The sequence below is a fragment of the Labrus mixtus genome, chromosome 4 (genome assembly GCF_963584025.1).
Source record: "Labrus mixtus chromosome 4, fLabMix1.1, whole genome shotgun sequence".
Taxonomy (NCBI): domain Eukaryota; kingdom Metazoa; phylum Chordata; class Actinopteri; order Labriformes; family Labridae; genus Labrus; species Labrus mixtus.
Genome location: NC_083615.1, coordinates 31238240 through 31264119, shown reverse-complemented (window position 1 = coordinate 31264119; position 25880 = coordinate 31238240). Strand labels below are relative to the sequence as shown.

The 25880-nt window shown below is 40.9% G+C and overlaps 1 protein-coding gene across 2 annotated transcripts in view; it reads right to left on the bottom strand.

The window, feature by feature from the left end:
* Positions 1-25880, bottom strand: part of LOC132973436 (guanine nucleotide-binding protein G(o) subunit alpha) — a 121568-nt gene that overhangs the window by 67610 nt on the left and 28078 nt on the right. For both annotated transcript variants that reach the window (XR_009673002.1, XM_061036902.1), the window contains exon 3: positions 24340-24481. Coding sequence is in view for 1 of the 2 variants with exons in the window: in XM_061036902.1 (XP_060892885.1) it covers positions 24340-24481 (142 nt within the window). In the remaining variant the exon portion in view is untranslated. The remainder of the gene's footprint in view (positions 1-24339; positions 24482-25880) is intronic.

The window sequence follows — 25880 nt, the reverse complement described above, 5'->3', positions numbered from 1 at the left end:
ACACACACACACACACACACACACACACACACACACACACACACACACGGGACAGCCCATTTAAGGGTAAATTATTTATGAACAGACAGATGCAGCTTTTTATGAAGTTAATAATTGAAGGAAGATGACTTGGAGGGAGGAGAGAAAGAGTTGGAACGGTGAGGGAGAGGATTGAGAGGAGGACAGGAAAGCAGGGAGGTCGAGTGAGAGATCGTTTTCGTTTGACAGAATAGTTACAAACATGGACTCTAAATGTAGAGCATGGCCTCTTCACCCTCTTTTCTTCTTACTGAACACTATATTACTGTTATCATCCATCTCACTGTCCCACTGACCTCCGCTACCTTTTTTTTCTTCCATTTTTCCACATCAACGCTGCATTGTTTCATTTTATCTTCAGCTCGTCTTCCTCTCTCTCCCCCTCCTCAGGTGTCCTTGTTACTATGGCAACTGCGGATGTCAGAATGAATCACCTATCACCTAAAGTGCCCCATTCTCCTGAAGCTGCAGGGAGGATACAAACACATGGATACACAGGACGAACTCACATTTACCCACAACATCATTTTTTTCAAGTTGTTAGAATCTTTCTCAGATTCAAATCACACATATGCACAGCTCCAACAAATCAGTTTCATTTAGAGTTATTGTTTTTATGATACAGGTATTCTATTGGATGGAAGACAGAATTGGGTATAATGTTTGGATCAATAGTTAAATGTGAATTTACAGTGATACTGCAGAGGCTGGTTCTGCTGTTAAAGTAACGTTTTGATTATTATCATTCTCATGTCGTGCATACTGTTGCTATCTTCTAAATCTACATGTAGTGGGATTTTCAGTTGTTGCAGCAAGACTGAATTTGCATCATTTGTGAGTCATAGTGCAACCAGTGGTGTAATGTTACTCCTTTAGCTCAAGTGTGTGTGAGTGTCTTGACATCTCAATCTTCAGGAGATGTGTGTCACTCAGAGAGCGAGTGTCTTGTGTAACATAAACGTTCAGTATGTAGTTAAGTGAGCGCTAAGAGTTGTATATTGCTGTCCTTGATGTGGACAGAAATACAGCTTTATTGACCAAAGACAGGAAGAGAGAAGGGCAGAGCGAGAGAGAGACTCACGCTGATGCTATCTGCTAACCTTCAATTAGCAGCGGTAGTCAGCAGGGCATTGATTAGAGTCTAAATGCCACAGCAGTGTGCAAATAACCACATGCACATCCAAAATACACACACTCATAATGCACAGGTACAGATTAACGCCTCAAGTCGTCCCAGGGATTAGATGTTCAAACTAAACTTGAAATTAGAATCAGATATAATACATTAAACACTGTTGTAGCTTTAGGTGTAGGACAGGCTGAGACATCTGTATGCATGCTTCATCATGTCCAGAAGGACAGCTTTTAACTTGCAAGAGAAATCAAGAAAATGAAAAACGACAAGGAGGTTACCTCTCTTTTATTTAGATTCTGTGTCAGAGAGGTGTTCCCTCCCCTTCCCCCCCATCTGAACAAAAACCTTATAAGTATTTTCTTATTGCAGGGCTTTGTGATACCTTCTATTTTCTAGTACTGGTGTTCCTGTGATTGTGTCTACTGTGCTGTCTATTTCTGTTCTTCTTCCACTATACTTTCATTGTCCATCCCACTCTGATGAATCATCAAAACACCAACACTGCATGCTCTCTTTTTTGCTGCTGCCGCTCTAACAGGATCAATCTTAACTTCCTCTGACCTTTGCTCATGCTTTGACGTCACTGATCATCAGATCTCAAATGATCTTGATCAGTTTCATTCCTCAAAGATTAGAATGACTCTAGATCAGTGGATCCCACCAGGACCAAGACCAAATGTAGGGAAATATAGATTTACAGCATGTTGTATTTGTTTTCATTACAGTACATACATGTGTACTTACAGAAGGCCATTTGTATAAACCACCCAATAATTGTGTTACCATGATTTGAGTTAAAATGTGCTGATCTGATTTCAACAACCTGAGAACAGACGGAGCCTGAGATCTTTGACCTTTCATTAACCCAGTTAACCTAACGAGCATGTCTTTGGACTGTGGGAGGAAGCCAGAGAACCCGGAGAGAACCAACGCATGCACGGGGGGAACATGCAAACTCCACACAGAGAGACTCCTGTCAGACGGGGATTCAAACCAGGAACCACTGCACCACCGGGCAGGCAAAGAGAAATTGTAATATTATTCTTATCAGTGAGACATCTGAAGACATAATTATGCTTCATTGTTCTCACACACCTCTCTGTGTCGTACAAAAACTCCAAAGACTTCTTTATCCCTAAACTTAAAGTGGCTATGTGAGACAGAGTCCTGTGAGATGAACTGATCTAAGCTTTACTGTCTCTCTTTTTTATTCTTATGCTTCTGCCTTGGGCCTGTTTTTGTCTCAGATTCTGTTGTTGTTGTTGTTGTTGTTGTTGTCTGCCTCTTTGTTCCTATCTTATCTTTTGCTCTCTTTCTCTGACTCTTTCTCTCTCCAGCTCTCCGTCCATCTGTCTGTCCGTCTGGCTGTTACTTTTCACTGTAAGAGCAGAAACGTGTCCTTCCACAATCAGATTTTAACAGCATGTCGACTGTGTTGCTGTGTGTGTGTAAGAGTGAGAGGTAAACTGTGTGTAAATGTGGCCTGGCAGGCTGCAGGCCTGTAGCAGTACATCATCATCGCGTGTCATTAATGGATATATGCCTGTCCTTGTATGCCTGTATGTGGACCGTTATCTCTGACTGTGTGTGTGTGTGTGTGTGTCACTGCATCGAGTGTGTGTATGCAGCCATATATTTTAGTAGACAGGGCTAATCTGGAAAACAACTGAGTCGGAGTTTCATTTCCTGGTCTGAGACATAACAGCAAGGCCAAGCAATCATACATTATGTTGCCTGACACACACACACACACACACACACACACACACACACACACACACACACACACACACACACACACACACACACACACACACACACACACACACACACACACACACACACACACACACACACACACACACGCACGCACACAGTCAGAGATAACGGTCCACATACTGGCATGCAAGGACAGGCAAAACAAGCACATACACAGCCTGCAGGTCATATTTGAGTGCCTTAAAAGGTTGTTAGACATTCACAATTATCAGAAACCAATGCTCTTATCTTACAACCAAAGCACATTTTGCCACCTCTCTGATTCAGAATGACTTTCTCAGGGGGTTTTACAGCATTAACCAAACCATCTACTCATCAGATGGATCAGATATCAAAGCAAAAAATAAATCTATTTCTAAGTAAAAGCGAGGGGTTTTTATCAACAGATGATGATGTGTTTCCACAGTTGAATCAGTTCCATTCATGACAAGAATAGATGCTGCAGTGATCGGAGATTGAAGTAATCTAAATCATCTGAGTCACAAAGTGGATGAGCGTTTCAGGGAGTGTTGGTGTGCGTCTCAGTGTGCTTCCTTTTCCATGTTATATTTTGGGTAAGCTTGGATTTCAGAAATGAGAGAGTGAATGTGCAAAAATGAGTGATTTTGAATTATGTTTTGAATTATAAAGCTTCTCTTCCTCCTCTCGAAGCTGCAGTGCGTCGTGCTGCTTCTGGGCTCTCTGCTGCTTTTCATTTCTAACTGGGTTATTTTCAACGCATTTTTCACTTTTTTAGATTATCAGCAGCTGGTCACATTAATAACTGAACGCCTGGAGTAATAATTTATGACGGTCACCTCGAGTCACTGTGCCTTCACATTGAACTGTCCTCAGAAAGCCATCCTTATATTTACAAAGGACTGGCAGTCATGTGTACTTGAGTAAAGTAGGAACACATCTTTGGAGTGATGAGTGATAATGTATTGTTTAAATTGCTTTAAATTAGACAGAGCTATAAATGTTTCTGAGCATTTACATGTCACTTCTGTCTCAACACACAAACATATTTCTCAATGACACAGCCGCCTTAGTAAATGGCTGGTTAGAAACTGTTAATAAGGAGGCTTTTCATGACTACTTACAGAAGATTGATGTGTTTCAAATGTGTGTTTGGACCATAATGTCATACTTAACGCACTCTCCACAGGATTCACATGAAAGGTAAGAAAACTGTAATTTTCAATCAAATGACCTCCACCTCCTCTACTGTAAAACACTATATAAAAAAAAGCTCAACCAAAACACACACAGGGAGGAATTCATGAGAATGGATTGTAGCTGCTTTGTGGGTAATGTCTTTTTGTGTCATTTATTTATAACTCCCTGATAACCTTTATTGTTTTGCTTTCTTTTACACCTTATTGAGTATGTGTTCTTGTTAGCTTTATTGTTTTTGTCTCTGTGTTACATGGGTTAGGGGCCCCTCTGGGTTTATTTGGCTCCTCCAGCACATTTCTTTCAAAATGTATATTTTGTTAATTAAACTAATCATTATGTACTGTCTGTTTTTCCATTCATCTATTATGTTTTGCTTTTTTGTTTTGCTTTTTAAGTGCAATAAAATAAATAAATAAAAATAAAAACAACCTGCTAACACAATAGGGCCTGAGTCCACTAACAAGGTTCTGATTAGCTCATTATTCAATACCAAAGCAATGCAGTTCAAGCTAAGTGTCCTGAGCGCTAAAACATCCTTAGCGTAAGCTGTTTATTGTAACTGCGCTCACAGCACTCTCATCTGAGATGTCACCTCTCGCTCACCGACCAATCAGGATGAAGAAGGGGCGGGGCTTCTGATAGCAGAAGCGGAGGAAAAACATATATTACTCGTCTCATGGAAGGTACAACCTCCAGGTCTAAAGCTGCTGCTAATGCCAGGACAAGATTCCTTGACATTGTTTGAATGTTTTCTTGACGACATATCATTGAAACAAATGTTAAGAACACGGAGCTATCTAAACACAAATATATATCCATTACTGAGGGAAGTGGAGGTTACATTTTTGACCTACAGCCACAATGAGCGCCGGAGAGAAGTGCTCTGAAACCGATGTCTACTAGCGCAAAAAATGCCATTAGTGGACACAGGCCTCTCCACATGTTTCCCCATGTTTACCCCCCCCCCCCAAGGCAACAAAGAGGACTATGAAAGAATTTGCCAAAAAATGTATTCTGACTGACTTGCAATAATTCAGACAGTGCCAGTGGGTGTTTTAGATGAAAAGCGCCTCTCACCCCTCAGGCTACCAGAATTAACTATTTCTCTTCTTAAGGCATGGCAGCATCTACTGGATCACTTCTCCTTCTGCTACTTGACTGCATCTTCCTTTTGATTGGTGGAAGAGTAAAGCCACAGTATCTTCTTTGCATCTTCTACTGCATATACTGTACAGAAAATCTATCGTCAGACACAAACTGACTTCAAAGCATTAAGCAAAAAAAATGAATTTGGATTAAATAGAGCTCCATTTGTGTGTGTGTGTCCATGCTGACCCTCAACATACAAATACACTCAGCAACAAAGCAGGGAAATTGAATAGCAGCAAACCTTTACCCTTTCAATCCCTATAAAAAGAAACACATACACTCACATCATCATGGAACCACACGTGCGCGCACACACACACACACACAGACACACACACACACACACACACACACACACACACACACACACACACACACACACACACACACACACACACACACACACACACACACACACACACACACACACACACACACACACACACAATGCCTGGTTTCTTCATGAAGGCCAGTCATGAAATATATATCTAAATTTCCTTCATAATTTAAATGAACAAGAAACAGCAGCAACACACACTTAGACATATGTACTGAAACACACACACACACACACACTCGTGCCCTCTCTTTGTGTGAATACTGTGTCAGTAAGTACGAGGGAATGTGTTTGTCACCAAGCAGGGAAACTAGGACACGGCAGTAGACAAAAGAAAGAGAGGCAATAAGGTGGAAGAAAACGATAGATTCAAAGTAGATAGATCTCCCTGCTGTCAGGTATGAAAATATCAGTTGCGTGTGGTTTGTGATTACAGGTGCTTTGTCAGTGTGGCTATAGCTTGATATATGATCCACAGTGTAATTGATGGAGGCTAACTAGGCTAATGCTAAGTGAGAGCAACTACATAACCATTGTCTGTCCTAATATTTGCATTTCACCTGCACGTCATCATGACGGAGAGAGTCATAGCTACAGCGGCAGAGTAGACCTTAAGTGGCTCCTCAGTGAAAAGAGGGGAGGGGGGAGGGGGGCAGGACTGAATGTCTGCTTCCCCTTCCTTCTTTTTTTTAAATTAAAAAATGGGTGAGATTGGAGGGAGCGATTACGTTTGATTGAGGTCTGAAGCAAGAAAATAAATTCTCACTTCCTCACGTCTCTCAGTGAGAATGTGTCAGCTCACAGTAGATATATCAAAAAAAAAAGAAAGGGTTAACATGACATTTCTTTCAGACTCCCTCACATTTAATAGTCATTCGTTTGGTGATTGGCCTTTGAACTGTAACACTAATGACCTTCCCACCAGCCTGAGCTACAAATTGCCTTTACTGTTTTGTGCATGCTAACACCAAACAAAGAGCCTGTTGCCTGGTAACTGCTCGGTACAAACTGATGCAAGACAGAATAGGTTGTTCCTTCCTTACTAGTATCTAGGACGGTTTAATGCAAAATTTAAATCAGACTAACTGAGTATTCTTGAGGGAAACTAAAACACTCAGTCAAACTTTACAACAGTTTAATTGTCTGCATTGAAATCTGGTTTGCTGAGTGTTGACTAAGGTTAGGAGTGAGCACTATATTTATTATTCACTGTTCTTGTTTTCATCCAGGTAGTATGAAACTGCCAGACCATCTGCCCCCAAAAATACTTATTTGATTTGGACTATAATTCTGGAGCCGACTAGCAAGGGTGATGGTGTTAAGTTAAATTGACTAAACGCGCGCATCCCTTGTTCATACAAGCAAGAATGTTAGTGTGGTGAAGTTAGCATGTAGCTTAAACACGATTAGCCACTCTCATTTGCAAGTATGGCTGCTGACTCTTGTCTGGTTCATTATTTCTTTAACTTCTAAAAAAAGAAGTTCCTTTTGTTTCTGTTAAGCCCACCATTACATGTAAAACATATAACAGGTGTCTATTTTTAGCCTAGCTTAATTACTACCACAGCAGACTCAGCCGTCCCCTGTAACATTTCAGTATGTGGTTCATAAGTGGATTTTTTTTTTTACCAGCGAACAAAGCATGGCTGCCACAGAGCCACACTTTTATTATAAAAGTCTATTTTTAGACAAGTTAACTGTTTAACAGCAAAGTGCTGGATAGTAGAGCACACCTTTCAATTATAATACATTTAGGTTTTTTTTGTTTAATCGTTTATTTGAATCAGGGACAGTGTACAAAAAAAACCATTAGTCTCAGAAGAGAAGAGATGCTTTGTACCAGATTTAGCTAACTAGCTAATTTCCATCTGTTGTCCCTGGGCAGATGATGGCAACAGCAAAATACAAATCAACCAGTCACACACACACACACACACACACACACACACACACACACACACACACACACACACACACACACACACACACACACACACACACACACACACACACACACACACACACACACACACACACACACACACACACACACACACACAGATGGGTCACAGTCAGTAGAATTTCAGGATACTTTAGCTGTCAAGATGTATGTGACTTTTTATTTGTGTGTAAAATGTCTTATTTTCTCACATTTTGTTTTTCACATTGGGATCAGTTCTGATCAAAAGTTTTGTCATTCAACTTGGAAGAAAACCGGGTTTTAATTATTTCTGCTCCATATCAGAAACACTAAAGGTACTGAGGAAAGCAGTCAGATAACATCTGGGGGCAGGAGATTTACACTTCAGAGGTATTATATATGACGGAGAGAAGATGTATTTATGTAATGGGCTGGTGTCTATTTTTAGCCTGGGCTGATTAGCAGCATCACCATGACAGACTGAACACTAAAGCACATCAATGTAAGAGAATGCAGGTACACAAATGTGTGAATTGTCTGACATACCAAACTATGGTTACACACTTTTGTCAAATATTTTAAAGATAAGAAAATATTAAATACTTAACAAATGGTATGACTCCATTGTCCCTGTATTTCACTTAAAGGTTCTTTTTGTAACATCACCCACACCGGTGAAGGGGACATGCTCTGAACCTTAAAAACAGTAAAGTCAAATTTCTACCAATGACAAATGGATGTGACCTCACAGTACGTACCATCTGACTGTTCGACAGAAGTGTGTGTGTGTGTGTGTGTGTGTGTGTGTGTGTGTGTGTGTGTTTGCAAACAGCAGATTCTGTACACAGAAAAGCAGGATACTGTATCCGCGGTCTGAACTGACACAGCAATGGATGACATTTGGCTGTTCTGCAGAGGCATGGAAATGTGATGACATTAATGCCGGGTGCTTCATAAACCTGATTCACTCTTCAGGATCACACACACACACACACACACACACACACACACACACACACACACACACACACACACACACACACACACACACACACACACACACACACACACACACACACACACACACACACACACACACACACACACACACACACACACACACACACACATGCATGTAATGGCTTAGTGTGCCTATGTGTAAACCCCCTGAGGACCCATCTCCCATGCTCCCTCTCTGCTCTTTTTCTCGCTCTATTCATCATGCTGTGCACCTGAGGGAGAATATTTCCTCCCTCTGTCTGACTCCGGGGAATACAGTCTGTCACCTTTCTCTCGTTCAGCACCTGAGATTCTGATCCCTGAGGTGAAGAATGCAAACCCCTGAGAAATCTCTTCTTATGGACATGCACACGTAAATGCCAATTGTCTTCATGAGTGACTGATCACAGGCCTGTCTGAGTGATTCAGAGCCAAACAATATCCATTTATTCTGGGAGAAACTTTCTGATCTGACATTGGACTGTGCTTTAGGGCTTGCACGATTACAGCTAAAATCACATTGCGGTTGTCTTGATTGATATTGAGATCATGATTATTAAACATGATTACGCGTTGTTACAAACGCGTCACGTTCATTAATCAAACTCAAACACTCCTCAACACTTTAACATTCTCAACACTCAACAAGCAATGAATGACGCACAGTGTAATATTAGTTTCCCAATGTGTGACTTTACAGCTCTCCAGAGGAGCAAGAGGCACAAGCAAAACAAAATGTTTCATTCTGAAAATAAACCGTTTTTTTCAGTGTCTGACTTCCTGTCTTGCTCAATCTGCTCATTGCTAAATTGATTTCGTCATGCTAAGGTATCTGGCAAAAATAAGAGCATTGTGTATCGGCTGCAGAGGTCTCCAGACCGCTGGAGCTGATACGCAGCGGAGCCTGTGGAAGCGAACACATTGAATAAAGTCAGCTCTACACTGACACGGGCCGAACACACATCTGGTGAATTTAGGGGTAACGCCTCTGTTACCGACACTCCTACACCAGTGGCCGAGCTGTTTAGGTTCTTACACTGGGAACTGGCTTTGTGCATGATCTTCCACTAAGCGCTTACTTCGGCGCTGATTTTTCCCCGTCACATATACATTAAAGGCTTTATATGTGATTTTTTGATCCAGCAGATGTCGCCCTTGAGCACCAGCATGAAACCAAAACAACTCGCGCTGCATTTTTGTGTTAGCATGCTAATGCTAGCGATCTTTATTATGCTCGTATCTTCACACTGCATGTAAATTTACCTGAAATGAGCATGATCTAGAAACACAGTTAAGCAGTGAGTACAGTATGTTATTCTTCTTTTCTCTAGTCCCTCAATTAAACAACTTTTATACACGAGGGGAGGAGTCAGCCGGCCGTCCAGGCGATGTAAACAAAGTGAAGATAGGACTCTGAAAACTCTGAAAACATCACAGACAGTGGGACTCGGGTGTTACACCCATTGTAGACAGTCATGACTCACAGAGTTATTTTCAGAGGATAGACTTGATTTCTATTACATTTAAGTGTGAAAAATTGCAGATTAAGCCTCTAACAGCGAGGTGGAACAGGAGCTGAAAAGCCCCCCTTTCACAGACTATGTAAAAAAAAACAGACTCGTCATAGAAGTGTTATATTTTTCTCTGAAAGCAGTGCTTAGCAGACCAGCACTGATGATTGGCGGTCATTGTAACTGGGGTCGACAGGGAAAAGCATCATGGTCCTGTTCTTAGCGATGCAGTGTTTTGACTTGGCATGGTGAGACAGGTCCATGTGCCTGTCAAATGATGCTGGCACATCCAGTCAGGCAAGAAGAGTGAGGAGGGAAGTGAGGGAGAGGGTATGTATTAAGAGTGTGTGTGTGTGTGTGTGTGTGTGTGTGTGTGTGTGTGTGAACTTTGTGTGTGTATCGGTTTTATCAAGCTGCAGGGCAGGATTTATGCAGCTCTGGTAGAGGACTAGTTATGTGTGGGTGTGAGAGTGTGTGTATGCTGCTTCCCTGAAGGCACTATTCTGAGCCTCTCTGATGCTATGCACTCTGACATGTTTTTCTGGCTTTCTGCCTCCTAAAAGGCAGCGTTGGTTCTCACACACATTGGGGGGGACAAGAGGGCAATGGAATAAAGGGCTGTAAGCTAAGTGAAGTCAACAACATATTGAATTGGTCAAAATCAAATGCACACACACATGAACTCTGTGTTTCCTCAGAAACAATCTTGACCTCCTCAGTTGAAAAGAGATGATATGTTAAGCGTCTTAAACACAACTTCATTCTCTGATATCTAATTGTCCTTTTTGCCTTTGAGGCTGACACTCATATACTGACAGTGTTTAAGGCTGACAAGCAAAATAATTACTGTCAATTAATCTAGTCAATTCTCATGAAAGTGACAGTTAATGTCTTCCAACCTTTCACCTATGTATTATTTCTTGTATCTGATTTTGATCTTTGGGATTTGGCCTGCTAGGAACGGTGAGATGCATTTCCTCTGAATTCAAATTATTACAGGAGAATTTTAATTATCTTATAATAGTGATGATATTGTCATGCTCTTCGAAAGGTATCGTGCTTACCATGTGAGCGATTCAATCAATGTCCCATTGTTGAAACATTTCATCCAAAACAAGAACCTAATCAAGGTTCTAGCAATAGTCATGGAGAGATCCCAGAAATCAAGTTGATTCATCATCTGGAAAGTATCAGTGTTTGTTCAAATCATCAAAAGGGATCTATTAAGTAAATGTTGAGACATGTCAGGATGTTGTCATTCCCTGGCCATGCTTACACCAAACAAAAAGATCTGTGGATGATTTGTTTGTCACCCAGATAATCCAAGTTTTAGCTTCTTCAGCAACTGCATGAAATAAAACCTGTCTGTCCACCAACTCAGATGTTGCCCAATCCACAGCATTATTAAACTGTCAGATATTGCTCCAGCCATTGGACATATGGGAAGTCTGATGAGCTTTTGGAACAACAGATAAAGTAAGTTTGTGCTGGCAGTCTGACAGGGCATAAGTCAAACGATGCTGGACATTTACCAACACAAAAGAAAACAACACAATATTAACTCTCTTTTTTCCCACAAACCATTATGTTTTTTCTAAAACAAACCCAGTACTTTGCCAAAACCTCTTGAACAGACTTTTGTACTTCAACTACTTTTGAGAAATGGAAGAAATCAGCCATTAAAATAGAGATTTAGGGTACTTTAACAGACACTAAATATAAGCAGAAGACACTTTTGGAGGGGTTTTGCAAACAACTGGGGATAAGAACTTTATGTTAATCATAAGATGATGCTTGAAAAAAAGAATAGCATGCGGCTACAATGACTTAAAGCCTCTCTACAGTGTACTCCCACACAGGCGTTTGTAATAACTGGCTGATTAGACCAGGAGAGGATGTAAAAAGGGGGAAATGTGGTGAGAATTTATGATGTCATAAATGGTAATCTCCAACAAGTATGCTGGCAGGTCATCAAGGCGTCTTCAGAATTGACAGGTTAGTGGAGCTGTCAGTTACACAAACCTGACCACATCCACATATTACTGAGAAGAGGTCTAACCATGGTCTCAAACACCTGTGTGGGTGCAGAGAGGCTTTAGGAGATGGATCAACCTTTATTGCTATCATTAGAGGCATGTAGCTAAAGTAATGGGAAAAAAGGAACTCCACAAAAAACGCAACAGAAGGTTCCCGTTTTCGGCTGAAAACATTGTGGTGTAAACAGGGCCTAAGTCAGACATCCATCCATTTTCTGAACCGCTTAGTGTGTACAAGGTTTCGGGATGCTGGAGCCTATCCCAGCATGCAGTGGTTGCCAGTCTATTACAGGGGCTGGCACACTAGCAGACACATTCATTCTCACATTCACACCTACGAGCAATTTAAGGCCGGCCGAGCCACCAAAACCTGCATGTGTCTGGACTGTGTGACAGCGGGCGGGAACATGCCAACTGTACACAGGCAGGTTCCCAGCTGCTCCTTAGTCTGAATGCAAAGGGTGACAGTGAAACATGCTCCTGAACCATGATGCCTCAGTGCAGCCAACAGTGGAGGAGTGCCACTGTGCTGGGCAGCGTCACACTGGATTTGTTTTGTTTCTTCTGTGAAAAGTGAAGAAGTACACCTGTGCAGCTGCAGCAGAAAGAATAAAAAGGATCCTGAAATAAGTGAAACATTTCAACCTAAAAACATGCACAAAAACAAGGACACAAGAAAGCGCACTCCCCAAATCTCAGGTGTGGGATCATGGTGCTCTCTGTTACTAGGATACGGTTTATTTTTTCTGCTGTGACAATATCACTTTCATGAGGCAGACTCTCTCTCTCTGCTCTCCCTCTTTACTATATTTATCTCTGTCGCTCTATCTCCATCTGAACACACTCACAAATTCTGCATGCACACATCTCCACACAGCAGTTACCTCAAATCCAAACAGTGTGGTGGTGTGTGTGTGTGTGTGTGTGTGTGTGTGTGTGTGTGTGTGTGTGTGTGTGTGTGTGTGTGTGTGTGTGTGTGTGTGTGTGTGTGTGTGTGTGTGTGTGTGTGTGCGTTAATGAGGCAGCTGCAGCAACCCACAAACTAATGACCTCTTATTACTGGCCACTGAGAGAGCCAATCAGGTGCCTGGATTGCACAGATCTTAGTGCATTGATCTATTGAAAAGGACTGGATGGATTGAAGAGAGTATACAATAGAAAAATAACAGAGTGAAAGATTCCTGTGACATGATTAACCAGAAGAGGAAAAGAGGAAATGAGAAAGAGAGAGGATGACAAGAGGTAAAAGCTTTAGGAAAAAGGAGAGAGGAGGGGGCTTGAAACAATGATATGATGAAGAAAGAGATGTTTGAGAGACAAGCAGAAATGGAATACGAGACAAGGAGACGAGAGGGATCCAGGAGAGAGGATATGAGGAGACGAGAGACAAAGGGAGGATGCTGAAAATAACAAGAGAGAAGAAGAGGAGAGAGGAGAGGAGAGGGGGAGGGAACAAAAATCAAAGGGAGCTCAGCACTGCAGGAAGGTGGCAGACTGACACACACTTCAAACACACACACGATCCCTCAGCAAAACACACACACACTCATAAACTTCAAACATCTCAATGTGTGTGTGTGTAGCAGAGGCACTTCCCATACTATGACCTTCTTAACTTGGCTGGAAGGAATCTATAAAGTCAAACACATGCACACACACTAACTCAAAGCTTAATGCTCCGATCAATGAGTTGGTGTGTGTAACACAAGTTTGGATGACAAACAAACACACACACACACACACACACACACACACACACACACACACACACACACACACACACACACACACACACACACACACACACACACACACACACACACACACACACACACACACACACACAAAACTAAAGACATGATGTAGTACAGTCATGTTGAAATGACAAAGCCGTGTTGAGACCACAAGTCATATGAAGCATCATTTGTTTATGACACAGCCGGGGCTTCCTAATCGCTCCATACAATTATTCATTTTGTTAATATCTGTTTTAAAGGTTTATCCAAAGATGTCGCCTTTCATTTTGTTTTTATCACGCGTTTTTTAAGCTGAGTGTCAAAACATGGGGAGGATTTTTTCAAGTTTATCTTAAGACCAGTCAGCCAACGGTTCAATACATACCTCAGTTTTTAATAAAAAACTGGAGTCACCACTTACGACGGAGGATTAGGGCCATGTTAAAAAAACATTTTTCTTTAATTTTGAGATTAATCTCGTAAATTTACAAGATTAATCTTGTAAATTAACGAGTTCGAGACCACCCTGCGCGAAAATGATGAAAGTAGAACTCTTAAAGTCTTTAAAGAATAAAAGAAGAAAGTGGTTATTTTAGTCTATATCAGAAGAGCAGCAGCATCCTGTTCTCAAATGACAAACATGGAGCATCTTATCCTAAAGGTTTCACTAATAAGGAAATAGGATACTTCCTTGTGTAGTCGGTAAAAACAGTTGAAGAGAAGTTTTCTCTTCAACTTGGAAGACCTTGTTTATCTGTAAAATGATGAACAGGACACAAACTGTCTCTGCACATGAGACACTTTAACAAGGTAGACCGATAACAGATAAAAATAGTCGTAAATTTACGACTTTAATCTCAAAACTAAAAAAAACTAAAAACTTTTAACATGGTCCTAATCCTCCGTCGTAACCACCAGCTCTCAGCAGACCATCATTTGTCCACCCTAACTGAGAGTGGCTTTTAGCACCATTACATGTAGCCGTTTTCAGACTGCAGGAACCTTTTTAAGTTCTAGGAACTGCTTAACAGCACCAGGGCAAAAAGACACTGTTTGCTCTGCAGCACACTTAGTGAAAGATTTAAACCCCATTGCTCTGACTAGCAAAAGCGTTCATACAGTTGATTTATATATGAACAATTTCTATATAAATAACGCTTCAGCAAATATTTTTCATGAATAATCTAGCAATTTAAAGATGAATCACTTGAATGTTTAGTCCATATAAAAGGGACAAAATGAGGAAAACACAGATCACATTTTTGTAATTCAAAACTTACATAATCAATAAAGAATCACTACTCACTTCCCTGGAAAATGACTTAAGAGGATATTTATTTTTCTACAATTAAACCATTGATTCCTGCTACAGAAACAGGCAGATTGTAAACAATACTGCATTTACTGTGTTTCTTATTTTCAGTTTTGAGTATTTACTTCAAAAACATGATGTATGTGGGATTGACTGACATGTAACATGTAACCTTCTGCAAAGGTCTGGAGAGATTTTACAAGTGTTTTTGTAAAATCATTAGAGCTCTTTAGTACAAAGAAGAGTAAATATCAGAGAGTTCAGGGAAATAATATCATATAGTTAATGCATGCCCAAAGAAGAAGGTTAATGAAATGATTGTATTGTGAATTTTTAAGAAGGTTTGAATGATTTTAGAACAAAAGTAGGCTCAGTAAAGTTAACTCTTTAGAGAGTGTGTTGTCTTCAAACTACACTGAAAAGTGTGCATGTGCTGGTTGTTTTATTCTTTAATGAATAGAGGGACCATGATCACCAGAGGGGCGTTGTTCACATACCCTTACGCGCACACACACACACACACACACACACACACACACACACACACACACACACACACACACACACACACACACACACACACACACACACACACACACACACACACACACACACACACACACACACACACACTAGCCCATGAGGATAGCTAGTTGGTTTCCACAACAACAGGCAGCAACCCGTCTGACAGCTCCCTCTCTCTCTTCATCTCATCCCTCTGCTCATTCCATCTCCCTCTCGTCTTCTTCCCACTCTCCCTTCAAGAGTCCATCGAGACACAAAGTGTTTTTCTGATGTCAGATGTTGTGCATGCATGTGTGTGCATGCATGTGTGTGTGTGTGTGTGTGTGTGTGTGTGTGTGTGTGTGTGTGTGTGTGTGTGTGTGTGTGCTGCTGCCGAACAGCAGCTGGCCCTTAATTTCCTCCCCCGTTATAATTGTGCATAAGATGCCACAATAACAACTGATATAACGAGAGAAGGGAGAGAGAGATGATCTGTCCATACAATTGAAAGTTATTCTGGTTGCCATGACATCACAAATAGCCAGGACTTGCTCAAGGATTTCTTAGTTTTTGAGCTACGACATGATAAAAGGAAATCTCTTGAACTGGACTTCATCACCATTGTATGTGTGTGTGTTGTGTGTGTGTGTGTGTGTGTGTGTGTGTGTGTGTGTGTGTGTGTGTGTGTGTGTGCTTGTGTGTGTGTTGTCTTTAACTGGCGCCATTCTGCATTCTGACTTCATGTAACTCTACAGGCTAATGGCATTGAACAAGGCTGGGCATGCATCCACACACTTAATGAAATCTGTTGAGTTTTTACTCTGTAACAATTGTGCGGATACATTGAAGCAATTAGTGTATAGAAAATTGAGCTTTAGGCCAATGCATGAAGAAAAACAAAACAATCACCAGCTATCACTCTGGGCTCTCTGAACATCCAGTAATGCTATTCAGAAACATGAAATTACAGATCTTTATACCCAGCGTAGTGGAAGAGAAAGCTCTGCTGTCTCTTCATATGATAAGAAAAATAATTTTAGTTTGATATTTTGTTAAGATTTAAAATCTGCCAGTATAGAGTGCCTATAGTCTGAGTCCTAAAACCCTGAAGTAAGTTAGCATGTTAGCGCCATGGGGTCTAATGTCTAAAAGTCAACGGGGATTTTGAATGTGTTTGTGGTTAGACTCCAGAAATAAGGTCTGTGGTTAACACAAGCTGAAGAGATGTTGGTGTTTTGTTAGACCACATAAACTACGTTAGGTAATACCCCCACTTGTGAAGTTTGAAGTTTTTACACGTCTTTAAAAAGGCGGTTGCTAACAAGTGGCTAAATGTGACTACAGTGGTTGTCGGGGACATTAAACGTCATCACACCGGACACAGAGGCCGGGAACTCTCTCACTAGTCGGAGATGTCTCCTGTAGGTTTAATCTTTAGGTTAAGGTGAATATTAAGTTAATAAACTATTTATTAAACTACGTGGATTAGTTTATCAAAGATCATCTGAAGCATAACGCTAATGACGTCACAATCATCTGACCGTGGTGTAGTTAGCTTTAGCATAACGTTAGCTTTTTACTTCTGTCGGCCGCATTAACTCTTCAAACATCATAAAAATGATGTTCTTCAGTGAAGATTATCCTGATGAACAAAACGCCTACACTTCAGAAACATGTGTTTGCCACAGAGATTATTTTCTGCAATGATCCAAAATCCAATGAAAACATCCCATAGGAGAATTCTCCTTAGACCCCATGGCGTCGCTACTTCCGGGTTGGCCTTCAAAAATATGTCATATGGTTTGTTCTCTATGTGTACACTGACAAACAACTAAAATAAATGTGCTTACATTTTCTCATTGAATGCAAATCTATTTATATTTGACTACCACACAGGTTTGACTCAAATAACTATGACATAGAGTTAATTTTAAAACCATAAAACAATCACCAAAATGACAGATCTGAAAGCCTTTTCCCCTTGGTATAAATTGCCATGCCTGCTAACAGTATGTAAGCAGACTGCAAAGATAGTTACTCAATCGTAACACTATGAATCATTGGCAGTTGTCTAAATAATTACTAATTGATCCTAATTGACAGAAGTAAAAATAAAAAAAACATCTTCTCAATTCAATCTAGCTTCTTCTCTGCATGTCACCAGGCAATGAAACATGCATTCTTCCAGTATTGCAAATAATCCAGATAGTCCTGCTGCTGTCATACAACATTTTCAAAGGTTAGACTGATATTTATGTTGGGAAAAAAAAGGAAACGACTTAAGCTGTTTCACCAACAAGCAATACATGAGTTGGATTTATATCTTATTCATATTTTCAACCAGTAATTTTATTTATTATCATAGTTTTTATAAAATGGTCCAATGGGGTGAATGATCGACCCATGTCTTTAGCGCAGTCACTCTGAGGGTTGTCGTAGAATGTAAACTTCGATATACTATGATGGTTAAGATCAAAGAAACGATATCTGTTTCCACAGCAACAAGAAAAAAAAGTCCTAGGAATCAATCTTGGTAAACACTTAAAAATTGTAGGCCACTGTATGAATTGCATAATAGTATAAGTATTTGTGCCGTTCAGACAGTGCTGTCTTTCTTTCGTTAATGGCAGCCTTTGATGATCTGGGGCGCCTGTTAGCCTAGCGGTTACATTGTGTAACCCATAGCCATGGCTTTGAATCCAACCACGGCTCTGTGCTGCATGTCACCACCCCCCCCAAACTCTCTCCTCCCTTAGCTGTCCTATACAGTAAAGGCAAAAATCACCCATGGCCCAACAATATCGGTACGTTTTGAGGCTTTAGCAAACAACCATTAACCCGCAGTACATGTAGGCTAAGTCACGAAGATTTGAGCAAAAAAAGGACAATTTAAAATCTCACTGGCAGCAGCTTCTTTGTTCACCTTGTTCTTTGAAGGCACCGAGAAAAACAGTTTTCAGATTCATACGGCAGTGACAACAAGCCGTCTATTTCAAGCTCGCTATCATTGTGTGACAGTGTGTGTTGTGTAAGTGTTTGTGTCATGCCGCCCTTGGACATGGGTGTGCGGAATGTGTTGAGAGAGAGGCAAAACACTTGGTTGTCACGGCAACCAGCAAAAGCCAGGAGGACAAACGGTTCTTGTAATCAGAAGACGAGGTGAGAGTGAGCAAAGGGAAAGAAATGTTCAGGTGGAGTTAGTTATTAGTGACTATAATACCGTCACTGATGAGAGAGGCAGCGCACAAAAAGAGATGAAGTTAAAAATGATGTTTAACATGTGACTCAGCAAAATCTCAAATAGATTTTTAAAGATTGAGTTTAAAAAACAGGATTAATGTCCCGTCTGAAGATATACTTCTCATCCCCTGCAGAAGGTTGAACATGTCAGTCGTCTGCTTTGAGGAGAAGTCAGATTGTTTAAACACAGCTCCGTCTCTGTGTTTCTGTTTCTCGTTCACTGTGACATTCCCTCCATCCACTTCTTAAACAATCTCCCCTTTCCTCTCTGCCTCCTGGGCCTTTTGATTACAACATGTCTCTCATTGTGTTTTGTCCTCTGACACCCTTCTGTCATCATTCATCTTTAAACTTGGTCTTGAAACATGTTTCTGTTATGACCTGTTGTAAACAGTAACTAATAGTTAATAAAAGTGATTAAATCATTTGTGAAATACAACATTTTTGTTGCATTGTAGGTGTGCTATACCTCACATGTTCTGTCAAACAGCCATAAGGTTTTGGGAGATTTTATATCAATCATGCCTTAAAGAAAGAGTTCTGTAATTTTGAAGAAGGGTTCTGTGAGGTACACGTGAAGGTAAGTAAATGGACTTATGTTTGTAGAGTGCTTTAGTCTACTGACTACTCAAAGCACTTTGACACCACAGGTCACACCTACACATTCACACACTGATGACAGAGGCTGCTGTGTAAAGTAACCATCAGAAGTAGCCAATCACATTCATACGCCAACGCCGAAGCAGCGGCAGCAACTTGGCGTTAAGTGTCTTTCCCAAGGACACATCGGACATGTTGCTGCAGGAGCTGGGGATCGAACCCCCAACTTTCTGGTCAGGGGACGATCGACTCTACCAGCTGAACCACAGCCACCCCATACAAAGCTGCAGACAGGCTCCTTGAACCACGTAATGTAGCTCACTTTTAAAACAAACTACCAAATAACCAAGCGATGTACGCTATATTAAGCTTTACTACCATCAGCGAACCACTTGGTTTGAGCACTACTTCTTTGCACCACATGCATGTTCATCCGCCTGCGACACAATAGTGTACGAGTCAACTTGAATTTTGCAGACCGACGGTTATATTGTCAATTTTTGATATCACAAATGCCCCCATCTGCATCAACTTACAGCCTATAGCTTCTGTGCATGCACTCCGACCAGTTTCTCAATGAAGGGGCCGACCTGACCACAATCTCATTTAGCTAATACACCTACAATTGACACGAACCTTATACAAACCCCCACTTCAAAAACAGGACCTTAGCACATTATTATTCTCGCTAACCACCAAATATGTATTTACCCGAGCAATGCACTGCTTTTTATTGTTATTGTCATATAAAAATCTACCTGGAACGTCAATCAATGGCTGATAGCTGATTTTATGCAGTATTGAAGGCCTCATGTCTGGAACTACTTTTGTATGAAAAATCTGGAACAAAACATTTGAGTCATCATCTATTGAAGAAATATCTTTATTTATCTAGAGTGTCTGTGGCCCGTCTCTCAATCTAAAGGTTGTCAGTTTGACGACTCAGCTCCTGCAGTCTCCATGCTGATGTGTCGTTGGCTAAACACTGGACCCAATGTTCAAGGCACATGCCCCCATACATTATCAGTACTCTACAGCCTTTACTATCAGAGTGTGATTGTTTGTGTGAAAGGATGCATTAGATATATGCTGCAAATGCACTTTGAGTGGTTACAGGACTAGAAAAGCGCTATAGGAGTGCAGTACATTCACCATGTACCATCCCTCTGTACCAGTGAAGGAATAAGTTCAAATATATGATGAAGCAATTCAGTCATGCAGTAAGAGCACCTGTTGCATCTCAGTAAGGACGGCGCACATAAACTGAATTAAACTGAATTCTTCTCTTCATGTCAGAGCAGATGGAATCACACACAAAGAAGAAAGGGGCGGGGTTCCCAAGGCAAATAACCTCTGACCCCCACTGATAACAACTTGCAAAAACAAAGGCCTTTTTCCATAAACTATTCCACTGTAACAGTAATCCATCATGCCTCAGGCCCTTCAATTCACCTCTGACTAGAAATGCAAAACTAAGATTAATTTAACACAAGACTGCACTCTCACACACTCACACACACACACACACACACTCTCTCACACACACACACACACACACACACACACACACACACACACACACACACACACACACACACACACACACACACACACACACACACGAATATCATATCCAAATCAATAGGGGTATTGTTATTTCAGCCCGCTACTATCAGTATCAATAGCCTCTCTGTGATTAAAAATATCCTGTGCCTTTGGATAAGGTTAAGACCAAAGACACGTGTCTGCCAGAGTGTGTGTGTGTGTGTGTGTGTGTGTGTGTGTGTGAGAGGGAGATGTAGAAAAAAAAAAGAAATCCAGGGCCTCTTATGATCTAATATTTATGAGAACTAGCTTCCAAAGGCAACCCAAATCCAAAGGCAGCAGAGAACTGAACAGAGTCATCTGCAGGCAATAAAGTCCAAACTGTATTTAGTGAAGACTTTATTAGTCAGTCATCATCATCATCATAACCATTATCAAGGGCCTACTTCCCATCATCATCTACAATAACTCATTACCGACTAAAGTAAAACCCTGCCCAGAATAAAGCATGACATGATGGGATTAGGGTTTGGTAAATGAGCTCACCAGCTCTGCTTTATTGTATGAAACATAAAGAGAACAACACTTAAAGACTTACCGGTATCTGTATGAGTAAGGTTGGCTTTCTATACAATGATACCATGTGTGCTTTGAATCAACACAATCTCTGATATTTTAATGACCGAAAGTATCAAAAAGTACCGAAGCTTGGGAAAAAAAACGACAGATCTTCAGCCATATTTTAATCCAAAAAAACTTCTACCAGCATAAGTAAGAGAACACTGTTTAACTTGCACAAATCAGTGCCAATGTATTTGTGCAATTTAGACAAGACAGTGTACTTTTCTTTGCTTGCATCTTTTCAGTTATTAAACAAAAAAATGACCCAAAGTTAGGTGCCAAGGACTTCTCTTTTGTGTTCCCATGGTAACCCAACAGGTATCCATATAGTTTGATTTGTGCTAGTATTTGAAAATCAGGTACTGTGACAACCTTCTGTCTTTATTGATGTGTAGTTGGAGTCACATGAGATTTTATGACTAATATAGCTCAGCTGGTATCTTACAGTAAGTACTGCATCATTTTAATTAGAAATGGGTCAAACCAACGTAACTGCAAATGAATCCAACATTCCAAACTTCTTAATCTGCAGCTCCAATTGATTGGGCTGCCATTGTAGCCTACATCCCAAATGGTAACTGGAATCCATTTGGATGTCCCTGCACACTATGTATTGAAAACTGGGCACAGAGGTAAAGCTGTAAGCTTCAACAGTAATTGCCTGATTTATAAGAATTTGGGGACTTTAAGACGAGGCCCGGGCCAGGAGAGACAAAACTGAGTCTTCTCCGTCCTCACATCTCTAATTAACCTCCTTACATTTCTGTGTTGAGATAGAAGCGATGCTCGTCTGTGGATTAGACTCATAATCCTCAATTAGCGTATCATATACTGAACTTGTGTGCTTTAGGATTTAGAGGATTTAGGAGTAGAACAAACTTAGATTGGCATGAAGGAATTTTGGCACAAGCATGACAGCAGTGGTTGCGAGCTTTTCCCCTCAGGCCCTTAATAAGAACTAGTGTGGACAGTTTCAATAAATAAAGGACCCAAGGGTGATGTAGTGCTGATGTTCCTGAGTTACACTGGGTCACCACATCCAGAGGACTTGTATCATCATGAATTAGAAATGTGCATGAAACATGGTATTTTCTGTTTCCTGTCTCTTTGCAATATAAAAAAAAAAACACAACCAATTAAAAGGAAAAGTCATTGTTCCATGTGCAGAAAATCAATATGCTGCTATTATTGCTGTGGATTGTAGTTCCTGCCTGGAGATGAGAGTTAGCACCTGTGAAGGATGATATCCAAACAGATGAGCTGAGGTTTCACCTCTGCTCACCTCCTGCTGACAACTAAATATATACGCTCTGCTGCTGAAGCAGATCCAGCTGCACACTGAACCAGTCAAAACTGTATACAGTGTAGGGGAGGTTTGTGCATTAACCATTCAATTCTACCCGTGCTTCTGGAAAATAAGCCATGCTTCTGAGTACCAATAAAATCTTTGGTCCTCTTGGTCTCAGCTCGTGATGCTGGGTTCTTATGATGGTTCTTGTGATGGTCTTGTGATGGAGCTAAAGCTACCTATCAGCTTATCCTCAGATTAATTGGTGTCAATGTTTAAACCAGAAATACTGCCTTTTAGGATTATTTGGAGGTACATGTGGCAGACACAGATATTGTGTATAACATGAAGAACAACAGTTCGAGAGAGAAACTGAGAGTAATAGTGTTAGCCCTCGATGGGGCTCAAATGTTTCGCTCAGCAAGAGCAAGAGTCTGCAGCAATAGACTGTCTGTAGCTCTGGTTAACGAGCCTGCTCTCCCTGCTCTACTACCTGGATGTTAACAAGCACAGTGAACATATCCCATAGAAGCAGCGCGGTTTGGCAGCATGTTAATGTAGAACACTGAGATTAAATGTAGTAACGCTGTGTAAGGTTACACTGGCATATTGACCAAATGGATGTTAGCCTGCAGGGAGGACTCAAGGCTGGCGGTGCTTTTGCTAAGTTAGCAACAAAAAACAAATTACATTGTTTGCCTGCAGACATTTTTAAATATGTTTTACTAAATTTGGACTGTTTCCTGAGGGTTTTCTTACCTCTAGACTAATTGGTGAGTCCAAATTTAAATTTTCATTCAACCAAATAGCAAATGACTCGCCTAGAAACATCCCTAGTTATAGCTTATGCACTTTAAGCATTGTTTATTAATCGCAAAAAAACAAACCTTGTTAGAATTTTGAGTTTATAATGTCTCTATATTATTGAAAATTGCTCACTTTGTGAGGGTTTTCTTTCAGTGCCATCTTTTATTTCCCCAGTCCATTGAGAGTTTTCTCCTGCATAACCAATAACGTTTTACTTGTATTTTCAGGGGCCCAATCAAAATGATGTAATATTCCCTCAGTCATCATAACCAGATGTCCTTTTCCCAGAGGTCGAAGCGAAGACCTGAAGCAGATCACTGTCTTGCTCGGAGACACTTTATCAGGGCCGACACAGGAGCTGGACTAGCAGTGCTTTAGTGGAAAGACAGTAACTCTCTGTGAGGCACACGCTGCCCTCTCCCTGAACTACATCAGTTCAGATGGCGTTCATCCTGTGGCTACATGCGACATTCAAAAACTGGAGGCTCAGCACTTTGAGCATTAGCTCAGTGGTTCGTTATGACATCTTCATTTAGCCTCATCCACTAAACAGTATTGGACTTGAGACTGTATCTTATTATATCTGAAACATTTTGTGAGTGCTTGGGGGTTGAGTGCTGACCTTCCGTTCTTTGTCTCCATACTCCAGGCCGAGTGTGTCCATGGCGCGCACGATGGCAGCCAGAGACTGGATGGTGTTGCTGTAAACCACAGGCTTGTACTGCTTTACATCGTCGCCAGAGAAGCCGTCCTCATGGATGATCCTTAATACACAAAAACACACACACACACACGCATTAGTTCATGTGTCAGGTAGGTTTGTCCTTGCTTTGGTGCATGGACACAGAAAGTATATTATTGTACGATACAACTGCATCATGTATATATATACATATCAGTAACCACTAGAGAGGATATACAAATAGAAGAGTAGAAATAAGAAAAAGTTGCTCCCAAAGTATCTTCACTTCCCCCCATACACACTTCAGAATGAAAGACAATTCAACATAAATATTTAGAGTACAGTGGACAAAAAGTACAGCAAAAAAATGTTGATTTAAAGTCAAAAGGGAACCAAGAACAGTTGCTGTGTTCTATCAGAATATGTCATCAGGATATATCAGAGTTGTTAGATGAATGAAGGAGAGAGAAGGTATCGGAAGAATGAGGGTGAAAGGTCAGGTGGTTGAGGAAGGGTTACAACAAAAATACAAATGAAAGAGAGAGTGAGAGAGTGAGAGAGTGGGCGGAGGTTGAGGGAGCATTACCAGTAGGCTAAGCTGACATTTAGGCACACAGTGCTACCAGCAGACCATCCTGCTGGTTTAAATGTCAGACAGACAGACAGACAGACAGACAGACAGACACACAGACACACAGACAGACAGACAGACAGACAGACACACACACACACAGACAGACAGACAGACAGACAGACAGACAGACAGACACACAGACAGACAGACAGACAGACAGACAGACAGACAAAAACAAAGAGAGTTAACAGACAAGCAGCCAACATCATCAGACAGGACAACAGAGAGCTGCCTGATACAGACAGACAGACAGATACAGGTTAGGCAGCACTGTGAGACAATTGAGACAGACCATATCCCTACAGATAAATCATGTGGCATGAAGAGAACCTTGATGGCCTAAATAAGGACCAAATACTATTCAAACAGCATCACCTTTCTGATCTCTCACTATACCAGAAGTATAAATGCTAATGAGGTAATGCCAAAACTCTTCAGTCAACACCCGAGTCCCACTGTCTGTGATGTTTTCAGAGTTTTCAGAGTCCTATCTTCACTTTGTTTACATCGCCAGGACAGCTGGCTGACTCCTCCCCTCACGTATAAAAGTTGTTTAATTGAGGGACTAGAGAAAAGAAGAATAACATACTGTACTCACTGCTTAACTGTGTTTCTAGATCACGCTCATTTCAGGTAAATTTACATGCAGTGTGAAGATACAAGCATAATAAAGATCGCTAGCATTAGCATGCTAACACAAAAATGCACCGGAAGTTGTTTTGGTTTCATGCTGGTGCTCAAGGGCGACATCTACTGGATCAAAAAATCACATATAAAGCCTTTAAAAGAAGAAATCCAAAAGAGGTTGTTGATAAGAGCAGAAGTTCTAAAAGACGTCAAGAGGTTC